We start from the raw sequence: 16,568 nt of genomic DNA, 5'->3' as shown, positions 1-16,568 counted from the left end.
AGTATGATATTATCTCCAAAGTTCAGCCTGTTATTTTTTCAGAAGCAACTTGTGACCGACAGTGTTAAATGCTCTTGTCATATATCAATGAAGGCTCCAACTGACAATATGCTCTTCTTCTTACTATCACAGATGCAGTTCATTTCAAAGTAAATAGCTGTGGTAATGCTGAAGCTGTTCCTGAGGCTCTGTTGTGCAATGCACAGGAGTCTACAATCATATAAACAGTAGAATATTTATTATTAGAGTACACTTTCAAAGGTCTTTACAATAGGACTGAGATTGGTTCATAGCAGGTTACTAGGCTAGCGAACCTACAGCCTTTAAAAGCCTAGCCATGTTAATCCCAGGTATCCCCATTTGTTCTTTTTGGGTAGTTCACAGAATGAATTTATGCACAGAGCAGGTCTGTGATCAACACTGGCTACCCCTGTCCATGAGGAACATGGGTGCCACTCCAGGGGCAAATTTGCAGTCTTCTATCCAATTATCTAGGCTGCATTTCAATAGGGTGAGTGAGGAGCTCTGTTTTAAGAGAATAAGAGGTCTATTTCAGAGAAGTGTCAGTCTCTGGGAGATATTTCTGTCTCTCCAGCATGTTCTCTTAATGTCACAAGTTAGGTTGAAATCCCTAAAGTGAGTGACTCTTCTGCCATTTGACTTGCAGATGTGCAGCATTTCCATTAGAGAAGGGTTGGAGATTGCCCTATAGGCCAGGCACAAGTCACCCTCTCTGCAGCCTATAGGATGCAGAGTAAAATGATAGGGCTTTCAGCCTGTCTGCGTAAGTCATGGTTTGGTGTCCCTATATTTTCTTAGTAAGAAACCTCTGAGGTCTCTGGTGATAGTTCTGAATGTTAATGGTTCTGAAGTCTTTTTAAGCCTTGTGAGAACTGACTTTTGGTAGTGACAGGACAACAGCACGTTTGAATAGTTCTGGGAAAATTCATGTGGTAATGGCAATGTTAAATATGAAGGCTAGATGTTTAGACATTTTATGGGCTGACATCTTCTGAAATGCTAGATACAAGATGCTTAATTTAGCTCCTGATTTTTGAGAAGTTTATGTTAAGCCCAGAGATTATATTATCAAATTATCAGGTAATTTTAGCTGTAAGTCGATGTTTGTAGTTTACATAGTTTTTTGCAGTTTATATCAGGCATTCCATATAGGGAGGACTGTTCATAGTTTTTATTATAGAATTTATGAGCATTTAAGAGCAGTTGAAAAACTGGATATAACCAATGCCTTAGCAAGGCATGTGGCATTATTACATAAAAATGTTAAAGTTGATTTCAAATTTTCAGTAATTAGCCCAAGTTTCAAATTATGAGACAAGATGGGATGCCGAAGATGACTTAAACTGGAAGGAATACTGTTGGCAAGTAAGACTTAATACAGTTTCAGATCCAGGTATGAATGACAGTGAGAACTTTAAAGTTGTTTTACACAGGAAAGGGTTAAATCATTGATCTTTTTGCATCATGTGATTAACTTAATGGCTTATAAGAAGCATGATGTGTTTTTACAATTAGGTCTGATGAAGTTCTTTGTGAATGAAAGCGCTTACCGGTTGTTAAAAGTAATAAAAAGTTAAAGTACCATTTTTGAGTCAATTTGTGCCATTTTATTTTTCATTATTTTTGAGTTTCTTTAGAAATTTCCTTGCATCTTTGTGTGACATTGCTATGAAAAAGAAAGTAGGGCAGATGGATGTGAAGGGATATTTCTGGTTTATCACGAATGCCTGAGTACTACTAACTGTGCTGCTTTTATACTCTGAAGTGAACGGTGTGTTTTATGAGCATATCACTGAGTGCCTTTTGTCAGTGATTTGGCTATTAAGTTCTTTGATAACCTCCCATAAATAGAAGAGGACTGCGAATAGTGTGTTTCATTTATTTGGAAGGTACGTTGTTTTTCAGCTTGTTTGTAATCTGCATTTCTTATGGAATTTTAAGTAAATTTGATGCAGCTGACTTGTTCTGATTGGCTTTCCATTCTAGGCTAGATCTTGGTTTCATTATCTGCTTTATTTGGAGAGCCATGGTCAGTATTACCCTTTGACTCTTACTACTCTCAGGAACATAGAATCAGGGATTCTAAGACAATGTTTTGTAAAACAGGCATATGCAGTATTTCAGTTTGTTTGGGTGTATGGAGTAGACCAATCTATAGTGTCTTAAGAGTTTAAGGTGGCCGTGTTCCTTGGATTAAGAGAGGGACTGACTTGACAGTATTTGAGTTCGCCTCTTCTGTGTTTTAAGGAACAATGACAAAGAGTAATGACTGGGCAGTGGTCTCAGTAAGAATTAGGTTTAGTCAGTATTATTTTACATTTGTTGGTAATATTATTTACCACAAAATCTAGAATGGAATGATTATTACTTTGGTTGGGTCTAGTGAAATCTTTAACTGATTGAGGACTTTTGGACAGAAAGTACACTCCAGCATGGTCTTTTGCTGTCTGGCCACATTTATACTGAAGTTGCCTAATATAATATTGTTACTGCAGATTCTGGTAAGATAAATGCCATTTAATAATGTTTTCTGATGGTGAAGGAATATACATACTTCCTTTCCTTAGAATGTATGAGTGTCCATTCTTTACTGTTCACTGCCTCTGAAGCTTAATGACTCAATGAAGACAAACATCCCAAGCTTAAAATAGGCAAGGTGCAAGATATGAGAAATTCCACTCAACATTATAAAATCCATCAGCAGGAAAAAAAAAGAACTTCCTCCTCTCGTACACCCTGCACCCCATAAGCTACTATAATCAGTTCCAGGGCTGCTACAATTTGGAGAAAAGTGTAGTCACCATGTTAAAACAGTTTTAAGCAAAAACACCACCTCTAACTAAATAGCAGTAGTCAGTAAAATGGAAATGAACATACTGTTAACCATCTAGTGAACTGCACATGACCCTCAAAGCATTGGTGACCTCTCCTTATCTAATTATAGGTTCATAGGTATATACTAGGTTAACAACCACCAGGGCTTTTATAAGATAGCCATGCAACCCAACTCAATGGTGTCCCCATGTATCACGGGAATTTATTAGGAGGGGATATATTTGTTAGGATGTTTCTACAGGTTATGTGGAGGGGTATGTTAGTTTGGGCATTAGTGTCTGCCTCTGTCTATCAGAGACATGGGGGGGCAGACCTGAGGTGAATTTCGAATTTGCCATTCATTTGTCAAGGTTACTCTTAAATATTGGTTAGGTATGGACTCTGCTTCACATGGATGAAGAGCCTGGGGAATTCTCTGAGACCCCAGCAACAAGTCTTATTTATGTCAAAAGCTAAATTTAAATCCTTGGATCTAGTGGTTCTGATGCAGTTTGTTTTGCAGACATGCAAAGGGTCCATTAGAGCTAGATTTGAGGTTGCCTTGTATGCCCAGGCATAGACTGCCTCTTAGTAACCTGTAGTCAGTATAAGACAACATGTTTATACCCTGGAAAGGAACCTCTGTGGGTGTTTCAACTGCTGCATATGTCTGGTTAGGTACATGCAGAAGGGGGCATTACACTCGGGTCTTACAAGGGCCAAATAAAGTGGCACCTGGACTACCATGCACCTGGATTCCATGCCCTTACTTATAAGTTGGGTGACATACAATGATTTTCTTACTACTGTGGCCACATGTCGGTCATATATTCCCAGATCCTTGACTATTGGGGCAGCTCTTAGGGGTGTCTTATCAATGGAGTAATAAGCCTAGGCTGCACTTTTTTCAAAAGACACTATAATACATTTCTTGGCATTAAGTTTTAATCTATCACTTTGGCACAAGTCATTTTTCTGTGTCAGACCCTCTTGTAAGATGCTTACATCATGGAGGGAATATATGATAACTCCCAATTTACAGTCATCTGTGAACTTAGCCAGACAAAGAATCTTGACACTGGCCTTTACCCCTGAGAAGTAGATGCCAAGCAGGAGTGGTCCCAGCATGGAACCCTGAGGCAGTGCACTAGTGAGTGGTCTCTTAATGAAGGTGGTCTCACCAATCCTGACTTCCTGAGTCCCATCTGTGAGCCTGCTGGAAATCCAGCAAGTTGTGTTACTTTACTGTTCAATAGCCCCCTCTCTCCCAACAAAATGGGTTTAAACCTCTCAAACCTCTGCTCCAAGACTACTGACTTTTCTTTATCAACTACATTTTGTGGGTATCCATAACTTGCAAACGTTTTCCAAAACCATCAATTCTTCCTGGAACTTATCCTCATATGAAACAATTCCTGATATTCTCATCATCTGTCCCTTTACTATACTAAACTTTTCCTTAAATGGGTGACTACTGTTAAAATCCAAATATAAATTCAAGAAGGTGTTGTTTCATTAGAGATTAAAACAAGACTACTATAAATATATATATATATATATATATATATATATATATATATATATATATATATCATAGCTAAAAAACTGAGTGTAAAACCCACTGCGTGGAAAACTTTAATAAACCTGTAGTGCTTTCAAATAAAAAAAATTCCACCAAACTCTTCTCATCACTATTCCAAATTAAAACCGTGTCATTAAGGTTTGTTAAAAATAAATCAGTACTGTTACAATATGCTGATAAAACCCACATCCCATGTTAGCATACAATGCGGCGCATGCTGTCTCCATAGATACTCCTCTTTTTTTGTCATTAAAGTACTCTCCTTCAAAAAAAAAAAAAAAAAAGCAGAAATTGTAATTTAATATAATTTCCATGAAATCAGTGATTACTCTAATATCTAAAATTGTTACTGATGGATCTGTTAGCAATGCTTCATTAAACATATTAAGTCTCTACTCACAGGGAATACAAGAAAAGACATCTATCACATTCACTGGGACCAAAAATGCCTGTAGATGAAATGAATGTATTTATTTATTTATATTTGTCTACAGGGATAGTGCCCTGATCTCAATGGACCAGCAGGCACAGCCTGCGTGAACAGGCTCACATAAGAAATTAACAAAAAGTATTCACAGACAGCACAGAATAGTTAAAAAACATATGCATAGTTACAGAAATATCTAAAAAGTTTAGTTCAAATTTGTTGTAAGAAATTCCAGGAGTGTCTAATCACACGGTTCTTTTCCATAATTTGTTTAGACCATTACCTATAAAATTTGCAAGTGGTTCAAGTCTTTGAACCTCCTGACACAACAGGTCTCAAGGGGGGAGGCTTCCTGTCTTTATGAACCTGCAAAAAACTAAATGCATTCTTACCAATATTCTCTCTAAAACCAATTCAGTTAAATAAGGTTTTATCATTCTGTATGCTAAATTCATTTCATTTAAAGACACCATTGCATATTTTTCCTGATCAAGTAATAAATTCCTAACTTTACAACATAAAAGTTATAATCCCTCAGGACCCTGAAGCACGAGTTAATTTGGTAGATTTTTTTAAATGCCAGAAACCCACCAGGTTTAATGAAAATGTTTCTATAAATTATATATTAAGAAATAGAGCTGCTAATTAAGAAATAGAGCTGTTAATTTATATTATTTTTATAGATTTTTATGTATGATGTGTAAATGTAAAATATTTTTACACAAGTGTGGATATTTATCCAAGCTTTATCAATATTGTATTGTGAATGGCAATAGCAGAGTACAAAAGAATGTCATGTGAGTGTGGATGATATTCTGATGAAGTGCTAAATAAACAGCTATAAACAAGTTCAAATCAGCATGTTTTTCCCCACATTTTCAGTGGTTTCAAGTTTTGATTTTTGCGCTACTGGTATTTACTTGGAAGGAAGACTAGAGTTAAGTGAAATAAGTTGATTCTCCCATTAGCACAACATGGTTTAGAATTACCTGATTTGATTGAAGGGACATTTTAGAGCTAGGCAGTCAAGGCTAATATACGTAACTCAAGCAGAAGATTATAAATCAAAGTGGAAAAGGATGATGATGAAATCAGGGAGGGGGTTGAGAAATGAGTAAGAGAGTAAGATTTTGGATGCAAGTCCTTAAGAAGAATAACAATAACTAAACAGAATTTTATATTTATAATGTAGCATAAAGTATTCTAAAAACTAAGCCAACATGGGAATGGAGAAAGGAGATTTTTACCAAAAGGGATGACTGCAAGTAGGGATGTAGAAATGCAGAAATAGGCAAGATGGGATTGGGACTGGAATTTGCTGGAGAAGAATTAACAAACGAATCAAGGTACCAGGAGCAAATAACTAGGCAGGGAAAAGTAAGAGAGCAGAATTAGACTAAGCAGATGTTTAGACTGCTAGGGATTGGGAGAGTACAGTCAAAGCGAAAGGGATATAGGAGTACTAAACAGAAGACCAGTCTTGGCAGTTTTTAGATGAATCTAGGAGAAAAGTTACTGTGTAAAAAGTGATTATTAGTAGGACATATAAATACTGCATGACAACTGCAAGAATTATGTTTATTTCTTTATTTATCCATCCATCCTTTGATGACTGGGTTAGTTCTACTAGGCTAGTGGCCTCTTTTCTGATGAGGCCCAAGTTGGTATTTATACTACCAGTGGAAATTTGGCCAGGGCACCAGGGAACTTCTACTCTTTTTGATGAGTGCCATGGGATCTTTTACATACATCTGCGCAATCACCAACTCAAGCAGATGAGGCCTCGGTTTAACATCTCATCTGAAGTACAGAACACTCTGGAGTACAACACCCCTCTTACGCTGCACTGCAGTGTCAGCAACTGATCTACCTTGTGTGGGAAAAGAGCACACAGCCTTCAGCATCAACTGCCAGTGTGCTACCTGTTGCACCACTGACACTGCAAATCAATCAGAGGAAGTTAGAAAAAAATGGGAAAAGAGAACAGAGATATAATTTACAAAGGAGCAATGGAAGGACATATGTATGGCTCCAAAGCATGCAACTAAGTCCAGAAGGTTTAGGATGTTTGAGTGGAAGTATTTGCAAAGGTATTTTTATAACCCAAGCAGACTTCAGAGAATTTTTCTTCAGGTAGATAGTGAATCTTGAGTGATGGAAAAAAGAGTGGCACTTGTGAACATGTGTTTAGGAATGCAACAAGTTGGTAGATTTTAAAAACATCCTACAATGTATTCTGTAAAAAAAAATGTGGAGAAGCAAATTGTTCTAAGGAGATTGCCTCTTTGAGCTGGGATATAGGACATGAAATGAACTGTCTACACATAATAAAGCCTTAAAATGTTTAATGCTATCTGCTGCCAAAAAGCAATTTCTAGAAAATGGAAATTAAAATTTAAGTCAACTGTAACTGAAGTACTGAATATAGTAAAGGAGATAAACAAACTAGAGATTGGGGTCTTTACAAAGGAAAGGGGCAAGTTGCTTAGAAATACAAAGAATTTGTGGGAACAATACATCCAGAATGATGTTCAGCAAAAGAAAAGAGGCTCAACAGATGGCAGAAATGGAACAACTTATCCAATGTTGGAGTGAATGAAAATTGATATCAAGAAAATATCTATTTATATTGCATGAAAACAATAATGGAACATATTACTGTGGCTTGTTTTTTCTTTTCTATTTAATGTATGTATACCCATGTATCACTGATTAAAATGTGATTTAATAAAGATTACAGTTTTTACATGCTGCTAAATTCTTAATGAGGCAACACTGTAAATGACATTCAGTTTAAACTTTCTGCAATTGTTTTCCTCCTCCAACGTAACAGACTATTACGGAACAAAATTATGAATTTCACAAATATATGACGAATAATTAAAGATACAAATATCATCTGCTCGCCAACACAGATGAAGTACATATCTACATAAAGCAAAGCAAATCTAACTATATGGCATTTTCAGAGTTTCATAAGAAAATTGATGTTTTAATTTACCTGTAACTGAGCAATCTCTCCTTCCTTCAGTTTAACTTGCGACTGTAAATTTTCAATAATGCTAGGAGCAGGTCCCATCCTGACTGCATCATATAGATTACTTCCACTTGCAGACACTGTCATGGAACCAAATGAGTTTTCATGGAGATCATCCTGGATCTGTGAAAGTCAGTTTACCTTACAATGAGTAGGGCTAACAGATCAAGGTGCAGTCACCATTTCAGGTAATTTTACTTACTCTGCATAACAGACACAAAGACATTCAAACATTCATAATGAAATTAGACACATCTCTAGAATTCTGTCCCACAGGGAAGGTATTAGGATACAAACAAAGGACACACTGTCAACCTTGGACATACAAATTCAAAATACTTTTTATTTAATTTTTTGCTCCTTCATGCTATGCAGCTGTGTGAGGCACTGCTGCGGATTTATCACATATTTACTCTTCTAGACAAATGTTTGGTTGTCAACCAGGCAACCACCAAAGGGGGTTTCTATAAACCCTGTGTGCATTCAGAAAAAGTATCAAGGAGTAGAAGTGCAATGGATGGTACAAATGATGGTCATCAATTCAATAACAGAAGCTACCCACAAAGCCTCATCCCCTCCCGTGAAAGCAGATAGTTTGGTCCATTTACGCTGTCCTCAACCAGCTGTGGTTCTGAGATCTGCACTTCCAACATACATGTTATGCTGCTATTTATTTTTTTAAAAGACAACCAATGGGTATTAAAGAGGCATGTTTACATCCACAAGCTTGGGTTTACAAGTGGGAATCACTCTCCAATAAAAGAAATACGTTATAATTAAAACTATTTATAGTTGCAGGTCTTATTTTGCATATTTTTCAAGTAAAATAAAGTGCATCTACTTATGGAATATTGGTTTCTTGTGTTCCATTATCTTTTGTACTTTTAAGAGAAGAAATTTTTTTTTTCAATTTTCACCACACTTGACAGACTGCAGGAATAAGTCTCTTATGAATTTAAATTGGTCGCTTGTTTCACAGACAATCCTAATACTGAAAAACATAATTAGAGAAAGGAAAAATATTAGCAATGCAATAAACATCTCCAGTACAGCACTTTACCTGTGAAAACATGGCCGTCTGAAAACTTGCCATTTCAATTCCACTGACAGAGCTCGATCGGGACAAGGATGGAGTACTAGTTCCTGGCTCAGTGGTGGAATTACTGAAGATTTTGCGCTCCTATGAAAATTAACAAAAAAAGTCACTAAGCAATAACATTTCAAGAGTTTGTGGTTATAGCATTCAGCTACCTGACTCAAAATGCACATTCTTGCACAAAAATCTTGTTAAGCATTATGTCTAGCAGATCACTTTGTAGTTCTTTATATGAACAAAAAAAAAACAGTCTGTGATGTCCCGAGAAGTCTCACAAACCTAGTACGTCAATATACTTGGTCAAAAAAAGTACAGTTGTGTACGCTTACCATAATTGTAGATGTTTGAGTGTATTCACTGTTGCAGTCATTACATTTGGGTAATCTGCTTGCAGGTTGCCCTCAGTCGGCCTGATTAACAAAGTCTTGGGTCCTGCGTCGGTTGCTGTCCCTTCTTCCATGACATCAGGTCATCAGGATTATAAAACATGCAGCCAACGCCATTACTTCAGTTTTTCTTGCCCCAGATTTCAGGTGCCCCTCCTAATGGGGAGCAAATAAACATAAAAACACAAAGGTATACCTCCAACAAAAAGCAAATACATCAAAAAGTCTTTTAAGCATAGTAAAGGAAAGTAGAGGTATAGCTAGAAGAAGTTAGGGGGCTGGAGGGAGAGTAACCAGGACTGCAACAGTGACTACACTTGAACATCTACATTTATGGTAAGTGTACACAACTGTACTATGTTCTTCATGTTTCACTGTTGCAGTCATTACATTTGGGTAGATTCCCAAAGCTATGATTGGGAGGAGGAGTTTATACAGCATTAGGGCCAGCTATAAGGCCCTGCAAGACAGCAGTGGCAAATCCAGCTCTGGATTTAGACAAAAACTGGCAAATGATAATGCTTGGTGAAAGTATGTACAGAACTCCAGGTAGCAGCTTCTAGGATGTCCCTGGTAGGAACACCTCTGAGAAAGGCTGCAGAAGTAGATGCAGCCCTGGTGGAGTGAGATCTGATCCCCTGGGGAATAGGTTTTCCATGGTGCTTATAGCAGAAATGAATGCAATGGCTTATTCATTTAGAAATGGTTTGTTTTGAAATAGCCTTCCCCTCTGCCCCTGCTGCAAATGCTACCAGCAGCTGTTCAGATTTTCTTCGAGATTTAGTCCTGTCCAAGTAGAAACTAAGTTGTCTGTGCACATCCAAGGAATGCAGAATCCGTTCCCCTTTGTTCTGTGGATTGGGAAAGAAGGTTGGCAAATGAATGGACTGATTAAGAGCCACACTGGATACCACCTTGAGCATGAAGGATGGATTGGTCTTGAGTGACACCCTATCCACATGAAAGATGATGAAAGGCTCCACTGCCATAAGAGCCTGTAATTCAGATATCCTTCTAGCTGAACTGATTGCTAAAAGGAAAGCTGTTTTCCAAGAAAGAAGGCAGGGATTGGAGCTCTCCTGGGTGGTCTCAAATTTTTGGCCCCTCTGAGGTACTGCTTGAGTAGAGGATGAGAGAAGAGGGGAGGTTCTGTGTTATAATGAGCTGAAATGGCTGAGGCGTAGATTTTAATGGAGGAAAAGGACAGGCCCTTGTGAAGCATCTCAGTTAAGTATTGCAAAATCTGAGGTAAATTGGGCGCTGCTGTGCTCATCCCGTGAGTTTGGTTCCAGGCACAGAATCTTTTCCATTTTTCAGCATAAGATTTTCTAGTACTAGGCCTCCTTGCCTCTAAGATGACATCCATCACAGGTTTGCTGAGGGATGATAAGGGTGAGTTTAAGTAATTAGCCAGGCTGCAAGGTTCAATGTTGGAAGCTGAGGGTGCAGAATCTGGTTCTCCTGTTGAGACAGCAGGAAAGGGGTCTGAGGCAGGTGCCATGGAGATAACTGTGACACACTGCGTAGGAAGGGGTACCAGTGTTGGTGCGGCCAGTCTGGAGCAATCAAAATCATCCTTGTTTTGTCCTCTTTGACTTTTAGTAGAACTTTGGAGAGCAGAGGCAGCAGGGGGGGGGCGTAGAGTGATAGGTTTTTCCAGCTGAAGGACAGAGCATCCACTTTACAGGCTTGTTTGTGGGGGAGTCCTTGTGCAAAACTTGTCCAATTGGTAGTTCTGGGGGGAGGCAAATAGGTCTATGTCTGGGCTCCCCCATTCACTTGTCAACATGTTGAAAATCCTTGGTTCCAGTTTCCACTCGTGTGGGTCCATGAGGTTTCTGCTTAATCCGTCTGCCATTGTATTTAATTTTCCTGTCAGGAATTGAGCTTGTAGGTGCACTTGCTAGCTCAAGGCTGTGTTCCACAATGCTATGGCTACTCTGCAGAGGGGGAAGGAATGTGTACCCCCCTGCTTGTTTATGTACCACATAACCGTGGTGTTGTCCGTCTTTACCATTAGTTGTCCTGGAAGAATGTAGTCCTTGAAGGCTGTCAGAGCATTCTGTACAGCTAACATTTCTTTTTGATTGATATGTAGGTGCATTTGACTTGGGTTCCATTTGCCCTGAACGCACTTCCCTGCCAGGTGAGCCCCCCCATGCATAGTCTGATGCATCTGTTGTTACGGTTTGGGTGGCAGGGGGAAGTGTGAATGGTAGTCCCTTGTTTTGGTGGCAGGCCTCTGCCCACCAGAGGAACTCTAGGCGTTGGCAAGGTATGATAGGAATCATTGTTTCTAGGCTGTGAGAATGTTGACTCCATAGGCTTTTTAGATACCACTGTAGTTTTCTCATATGCAGTCTTGCATATGGAATTAGAAGAATGCAGGAGGCCATGAACCCCAAGGCTTGCAGTATTTGTCTTGCAGATAGCAGGGTTTTTGTGGCCACTTGTTTGGAATAGGTTATCAAATGAATTTGCTTTTCTGGCGTGAGGTAAGCCATCTGGGAAGTTGCATTCAAGCTTGCTCCCAGGAATGTAATTTGTTGACAAGGTACCAGTTGTGATTTCTTTTCGTTTATGGTATACCCCAGACAAGTTAGAACCCTTTTTACAAATGCCAGATGATTCAAAAGTATGCCCTGGCTTTCTGCCTGAATTAGACAATCGTCCAGGTATGGGTATATTTGCATACTTCTTTGCCTGCAAAATGCAATAACTGGAGCCAGGCACTTTGTGAATACCCTGGGCGCAGTAGACAAGCCAAAGTGCAGTGCAGAGAACTGATAATGTGTGTAGCCTGCTTTGAAGCGTAGGAATCTTCTGCAAGATTCCCTGATTGGGATGTGAAGGTATGCTTCTTTTAAATCTAGTGTTGCCAACCAGGTGTCTTTGCCTAGCATAGGAAGTAATTGGTGAAGAGTCAGCATCTTGAATTTTAGAATCTCCAGAAAGGTGTTTAGAGTAGACAGGTCCAGGATTGGACACCATGATCTGTCTTTTCTGGGTACCAGGAAAAGTCTGGAGTAGAAACCTTGTCACTTTTCCTCTTCTGGTACCAGCTGAATAGCCCCCATGTTTAGGAGAGAAAGTACTTGTTTTTGAGCCTCTGCCCACTGATTTGGGGGCAGGTCCAGCCACCCATTTGGTGTTGGCAACGTGTGGAAATTAAATCTGCATCCCTGGGACACTATATTTAAAACCCATTTATCCTGGGTTATGAGTTCCCAGTTCTTTGCATTTAGAGCAATCTTTCCCAAAGAAGATAAGTGCTTGGAAATTTTAAAAGGAAGTCATTGAGACTGTTTACCATAGGGGGTGTCTTGTTATTCCCAGATTTGGAAGTGGAGGCCCCCACTGCTTAGTTCTGAGAGTCCCCTGGGACTGACACCTGGGGGTTTTGCTGTGTCTGGGTTTGGCTTGAGAAGACCTAGAAGGGGCTGGAAAGGACCAATTCTTAGTAGGCCAGTGCCTACTAAATCTAGGAGGTTGCACTTGAAAAAAATATTTCACAGTTTGCATAGATTTAGCTTTATCTTCCATCTTTTTAAGAACTTCTTCAGCCTTGTTGCCAGACAGGCAGTCCTGATTTAAAGGAGCATCCAACAATTTAGCTTTAACACGATCAGGCAAAGATTGCTCCTTAAGCCAAGCATGCCTTCTGAGCACAGACCAAGTAACAGCAGCCCTGCAAGAGGCCTCTAAAGAATCAAAACCACATTGCAAATTATGTTTCCCAACTTGTTCAGCAGAATGCATCAAGTCCTGTAAATCTTTATTTTCCACACAGTCAGGAATCAACATCATTTTCTGTTTAAGCAGTCCAATGACATGTTGCTGATATTTTAACATATAAAATTGGCAGTTTAAAGCTCTGATTGCCAAGGTTGCTGAAGTATAAACCTTTTTACCCTATCTATCCAGCGCCCTGGAGTCTCTATCAGAAGGGGTAGGATTTTTAGCAGTAGAAGCCTTAATGCCCTTGGGCCCCTGAGAAATAGTCTCTGGATCTGCAATAGGATTTTTGAAAAGGAACTTGTGGGACTCAGGAACCCTGTAGTATCTGTCAGGTTTACTAGGAGCAGGAGGGAGGGAATCAGGGGCCAAACTGGATTCCGAGAAAACATCATCAACAATGTCCAGTACAGTAGGAATAGCCAAAGGCCTATGTTGAGGTAGAAGAAGGAAATCCCTAAGCCTCTTTTTTGAATCAGAAAATTCCTGGATTTCCCAGTGAAATCTTCCCTAAAGTATGTAAAGTTTCCCCAAAAGAAAAATCCTCAGGAGGGGAAGCAGAGGGAATACAATCCTCTGCATCAGAATCCTCATAAGGAGGTAAGGACAAATCCAGGTCGTCAGAAGAAACAGAATCCTGATCAGAAGATTCATAATCAAGCTCAGCCCTAGGCCTCTTGGGGGGGTTGACTACCCCTGATAAAAGTTATTAGATCTTCAGTCATTTTTATTATTTGTTTTTTAGGCATAGGGGCCTGAGCATGTGGGCGTCGGTATTTTAGACATGGATCGAGATTTAGGCCTTAGTAATGAAGGAGGCATTGATTTAATATGCAAGTCTGTAGGCCTGAATACACCCTCAGAAGCTGGTGCCTGCACAGTGGCTCCGGACCCATCCAAGGTAGAGACATCCGCGGGTTCCATAGTTGAAGTATATCGCGGCATATCGGACTTCGAATTGGTCTCAGTAGAGGCCTGCGAATCAGAAGTAGCAGGTATCGGGGCTGTGAAAGCTCCTCACTGAGTACCGGCGAACTGATGACTGGCTTAGGAGAAGTGTCGTCGACAGTTTTAGACCTTGGCAGCCTGTCTCTGTCTTTATCTTTGCATTTTTTCGGAATCCCGGTAGTCGGATGGCTAACTGGCAACATTTCTGGATAATTAAACCAAGAACCAAAATATTTAGAGGCAAAAATATACCGACAACGGATAGTGCGCTGATTAAATAAAGCACAAAACCAACGGCAAGGTACATCGTGGTGAGGGCCTAGGCAAGGAATACAGTACGAATGAAAATCTTTATGAGGTATTTGCTTTCCACAAGTAATGCAATTATTAACTTTTACTGACATCGGTAAGGAGCAAGAAAAAGTTTCCCCAACGGGGTACTTAGCTTTAAGTTGAAGACTTCAGTTCTTAAACTCAAAAACGAAAATTTCCGGAGTCGGCCAACCAGCACTTGCGAACTGCTTCTGCTTCGGGCACCGCACGGCAAGAAAGACTGATGTAATGGTGTCAGCTGCATGTTTTATACCCCTGGTGACCTGACGTCATGGAAGAAGGACAGCAACTGATGCAGGACCCAAGACTTTGTTAATCAGGCCAACTGAGGGCAACCTGCAAGCAGATTACCCAAATGTAATGACTGCAACAGTGAAACACGAAGAACATCAAATACTGAGGAAACTTCTCTGTGTGGAAGATCTAAGATTCCCTAGATCTCAGGCACCTAATAAAAAACATACTGTGAATATCATAGTACATATTCACAGTATGGTTTTTATTAGGTACATGAACTCTAGGGAATCTTACATCTTCCACACAGTGAAGTTTCCTCATTATTTCTTTATATGAACGCTAACACTGTACTAAATAAAGGCCAAACTAGTTAAACAAAACTTACCTTTACTGCATCATGTACTGGTGCAGCACTACTATTGACAGGAGCAGGTCAAAGTCAACTAGAATGAAACATTACATACTTGTAATACTCATCTTCCTGAATATAGCCACTATTCACGACTTCACAAACAGTACTGCTACAGACATCAATGTTTACATAAAACTTTTCATTTTCTTTCTATCTTTTTTAATAGTTCTGTTAGTGTTTGAGGAAAAGACACAGGCACTCTTTGTAGTGTAAATTTTACAGTTTCCTAGTCCTGGATGGGTATAAAGTGGACAAGCTTTCAACTAACTGCACACTTTCTTAATGTGCAACTTGGCTACCTCTGTTCTGCATTGGAAAGCACTGCTAACAGAGACTCAGTTTTTTTCCCATTTTTCTCTACAGCTGAGTAACAATGCCATTAGTGTGTGTATATGTAAAAGTAAGGAGTGGATAAACTCCCCATGGCAGCTGCCAGGGAAGGGGGTTGACACTGCAATTTTTTTTTTAAATTTGTCTGAGTGAAGCTTTGACTTGTTGGTTCTGTTGGATTGAAGCTCTAAGTTAGTATCGACAAAACACAACGGAACCATTTTGTAAAAGAATTCTAATGAAGTGAATGAAAAATATGTTAAGTTGACAGAAAGACTTACAGAAAATTTGATGACTGCTTTGCATCAGCTAGCTGCTGGAGGATAAATAAGGTAGGGCAAGCAACCAAGGACATAAACAAGTAAAAAAATAAATAATGTTCTAACTCCAGACACAGCCTTGACTGTAATGGTGACGTCCTGTCTTTTAGGAAATTTGCTCTGATGAACCCTTTATCTCAGTATGAGTTGAACTGTAGGGCTTGTACTGCTAAGAGGCCACTTACTCTTATCCTCTCCTGCCATCTCCTACAGGTGCTTGAAAAGCTAACTGCATGTAGGTCATCTGCACTGCAGTCAAGGCTTTATCACTTTACTCCAAGCTGGGTTAAGAATATGCATGTGGTTAAGCATAACAACGAAAATGAGCCGATGGCACTATTTAAGAGGAAAGAGTTGATATAATGAAGTCTGAAAAAGTATAAACTGCACTGAAGAAAGAGTGCATGGTAAACAATCGGCAAGAAATGTGAACAACTGTTAAACAAACTGCAGAGTTTAAACTAAACCCAGATATAGAGTGCAATACTTTGTTTTTTTATACTTTTGTAGCACTGGGGTTAAAAGGCACTCACAGGAGAACTAGGTGCATGTTAACATCTTTGGGATAACAACAAAAGCCACTAGGGCATGTTACTGGCATGGGAATATAAAAGCAAGTAGTACAAAATCCTGTGTCAAGTACTTACACTTGAAGAAGTTATTTTTTCTTACATTTTGGGTCATCTGGCTTGTGAAAAGCCAGGAATATTAAAACAATTCAACATGTGAAAGCAAAGAAAGCACGTATAAAGAAGCAGTCACACAGACGCACATATATCTCAGCTATTACACCCTGAAATCCTCAATCAATATCATAATATACGTTCAAGCTTAGGGTATTTGCCAGGAGTCTATCACATAACAATCAAAACACAATGCTTTGCCACTGA

The 16,568-nt window shown here is 39.3% G+C and overlaps 1 protein-coding gene across 1 annotated transcript in view; it reads right to left on the bottom strand.

Moving 5' to 3' along the window:
* Positions 1-16,568, bottom strand: part of TMF1 (TATA element modulatory factor 1) — a 1,367,094-nt gene that overhangs the window by 122,781 nt on the left and 1,227,745 nt on the right. The window contains exons 13-14 of the mRNA XM_044076393.1: positions 8,942-9,061; positions 7,846-8,004 (exon numbers count right to left, since the gene is read on the bottom strand). Coding sequence (XP_043932328.1) covers positions 7,846-8,004; positions 8,942-9,061 — 279 coding nt within the window. The remainder of the gene's footprint in view (positions 1-7,845; positions 8,005-8,941; positions 9,062-16,568) is intronic.

The sequence above is a fragment of the Protopterus annectens genome, chromosome 7.part0 (assembly GCF_019279795.1).
Source record: "Protopterus annectens isolate FY-2018-M chromosome 7.part0, PAN1.0, whole genome shotgun sequence".
In the NCBI taxonomy this organism is placed as follows: Eukaryota; Metazoa; Chordata; order Ceratodontiformes; family Protopteridae; genus Protopterus; species Protopterus annectens.
This window is presented reverse-complemented; position numbering and strand designations above follow the sequence as displayed.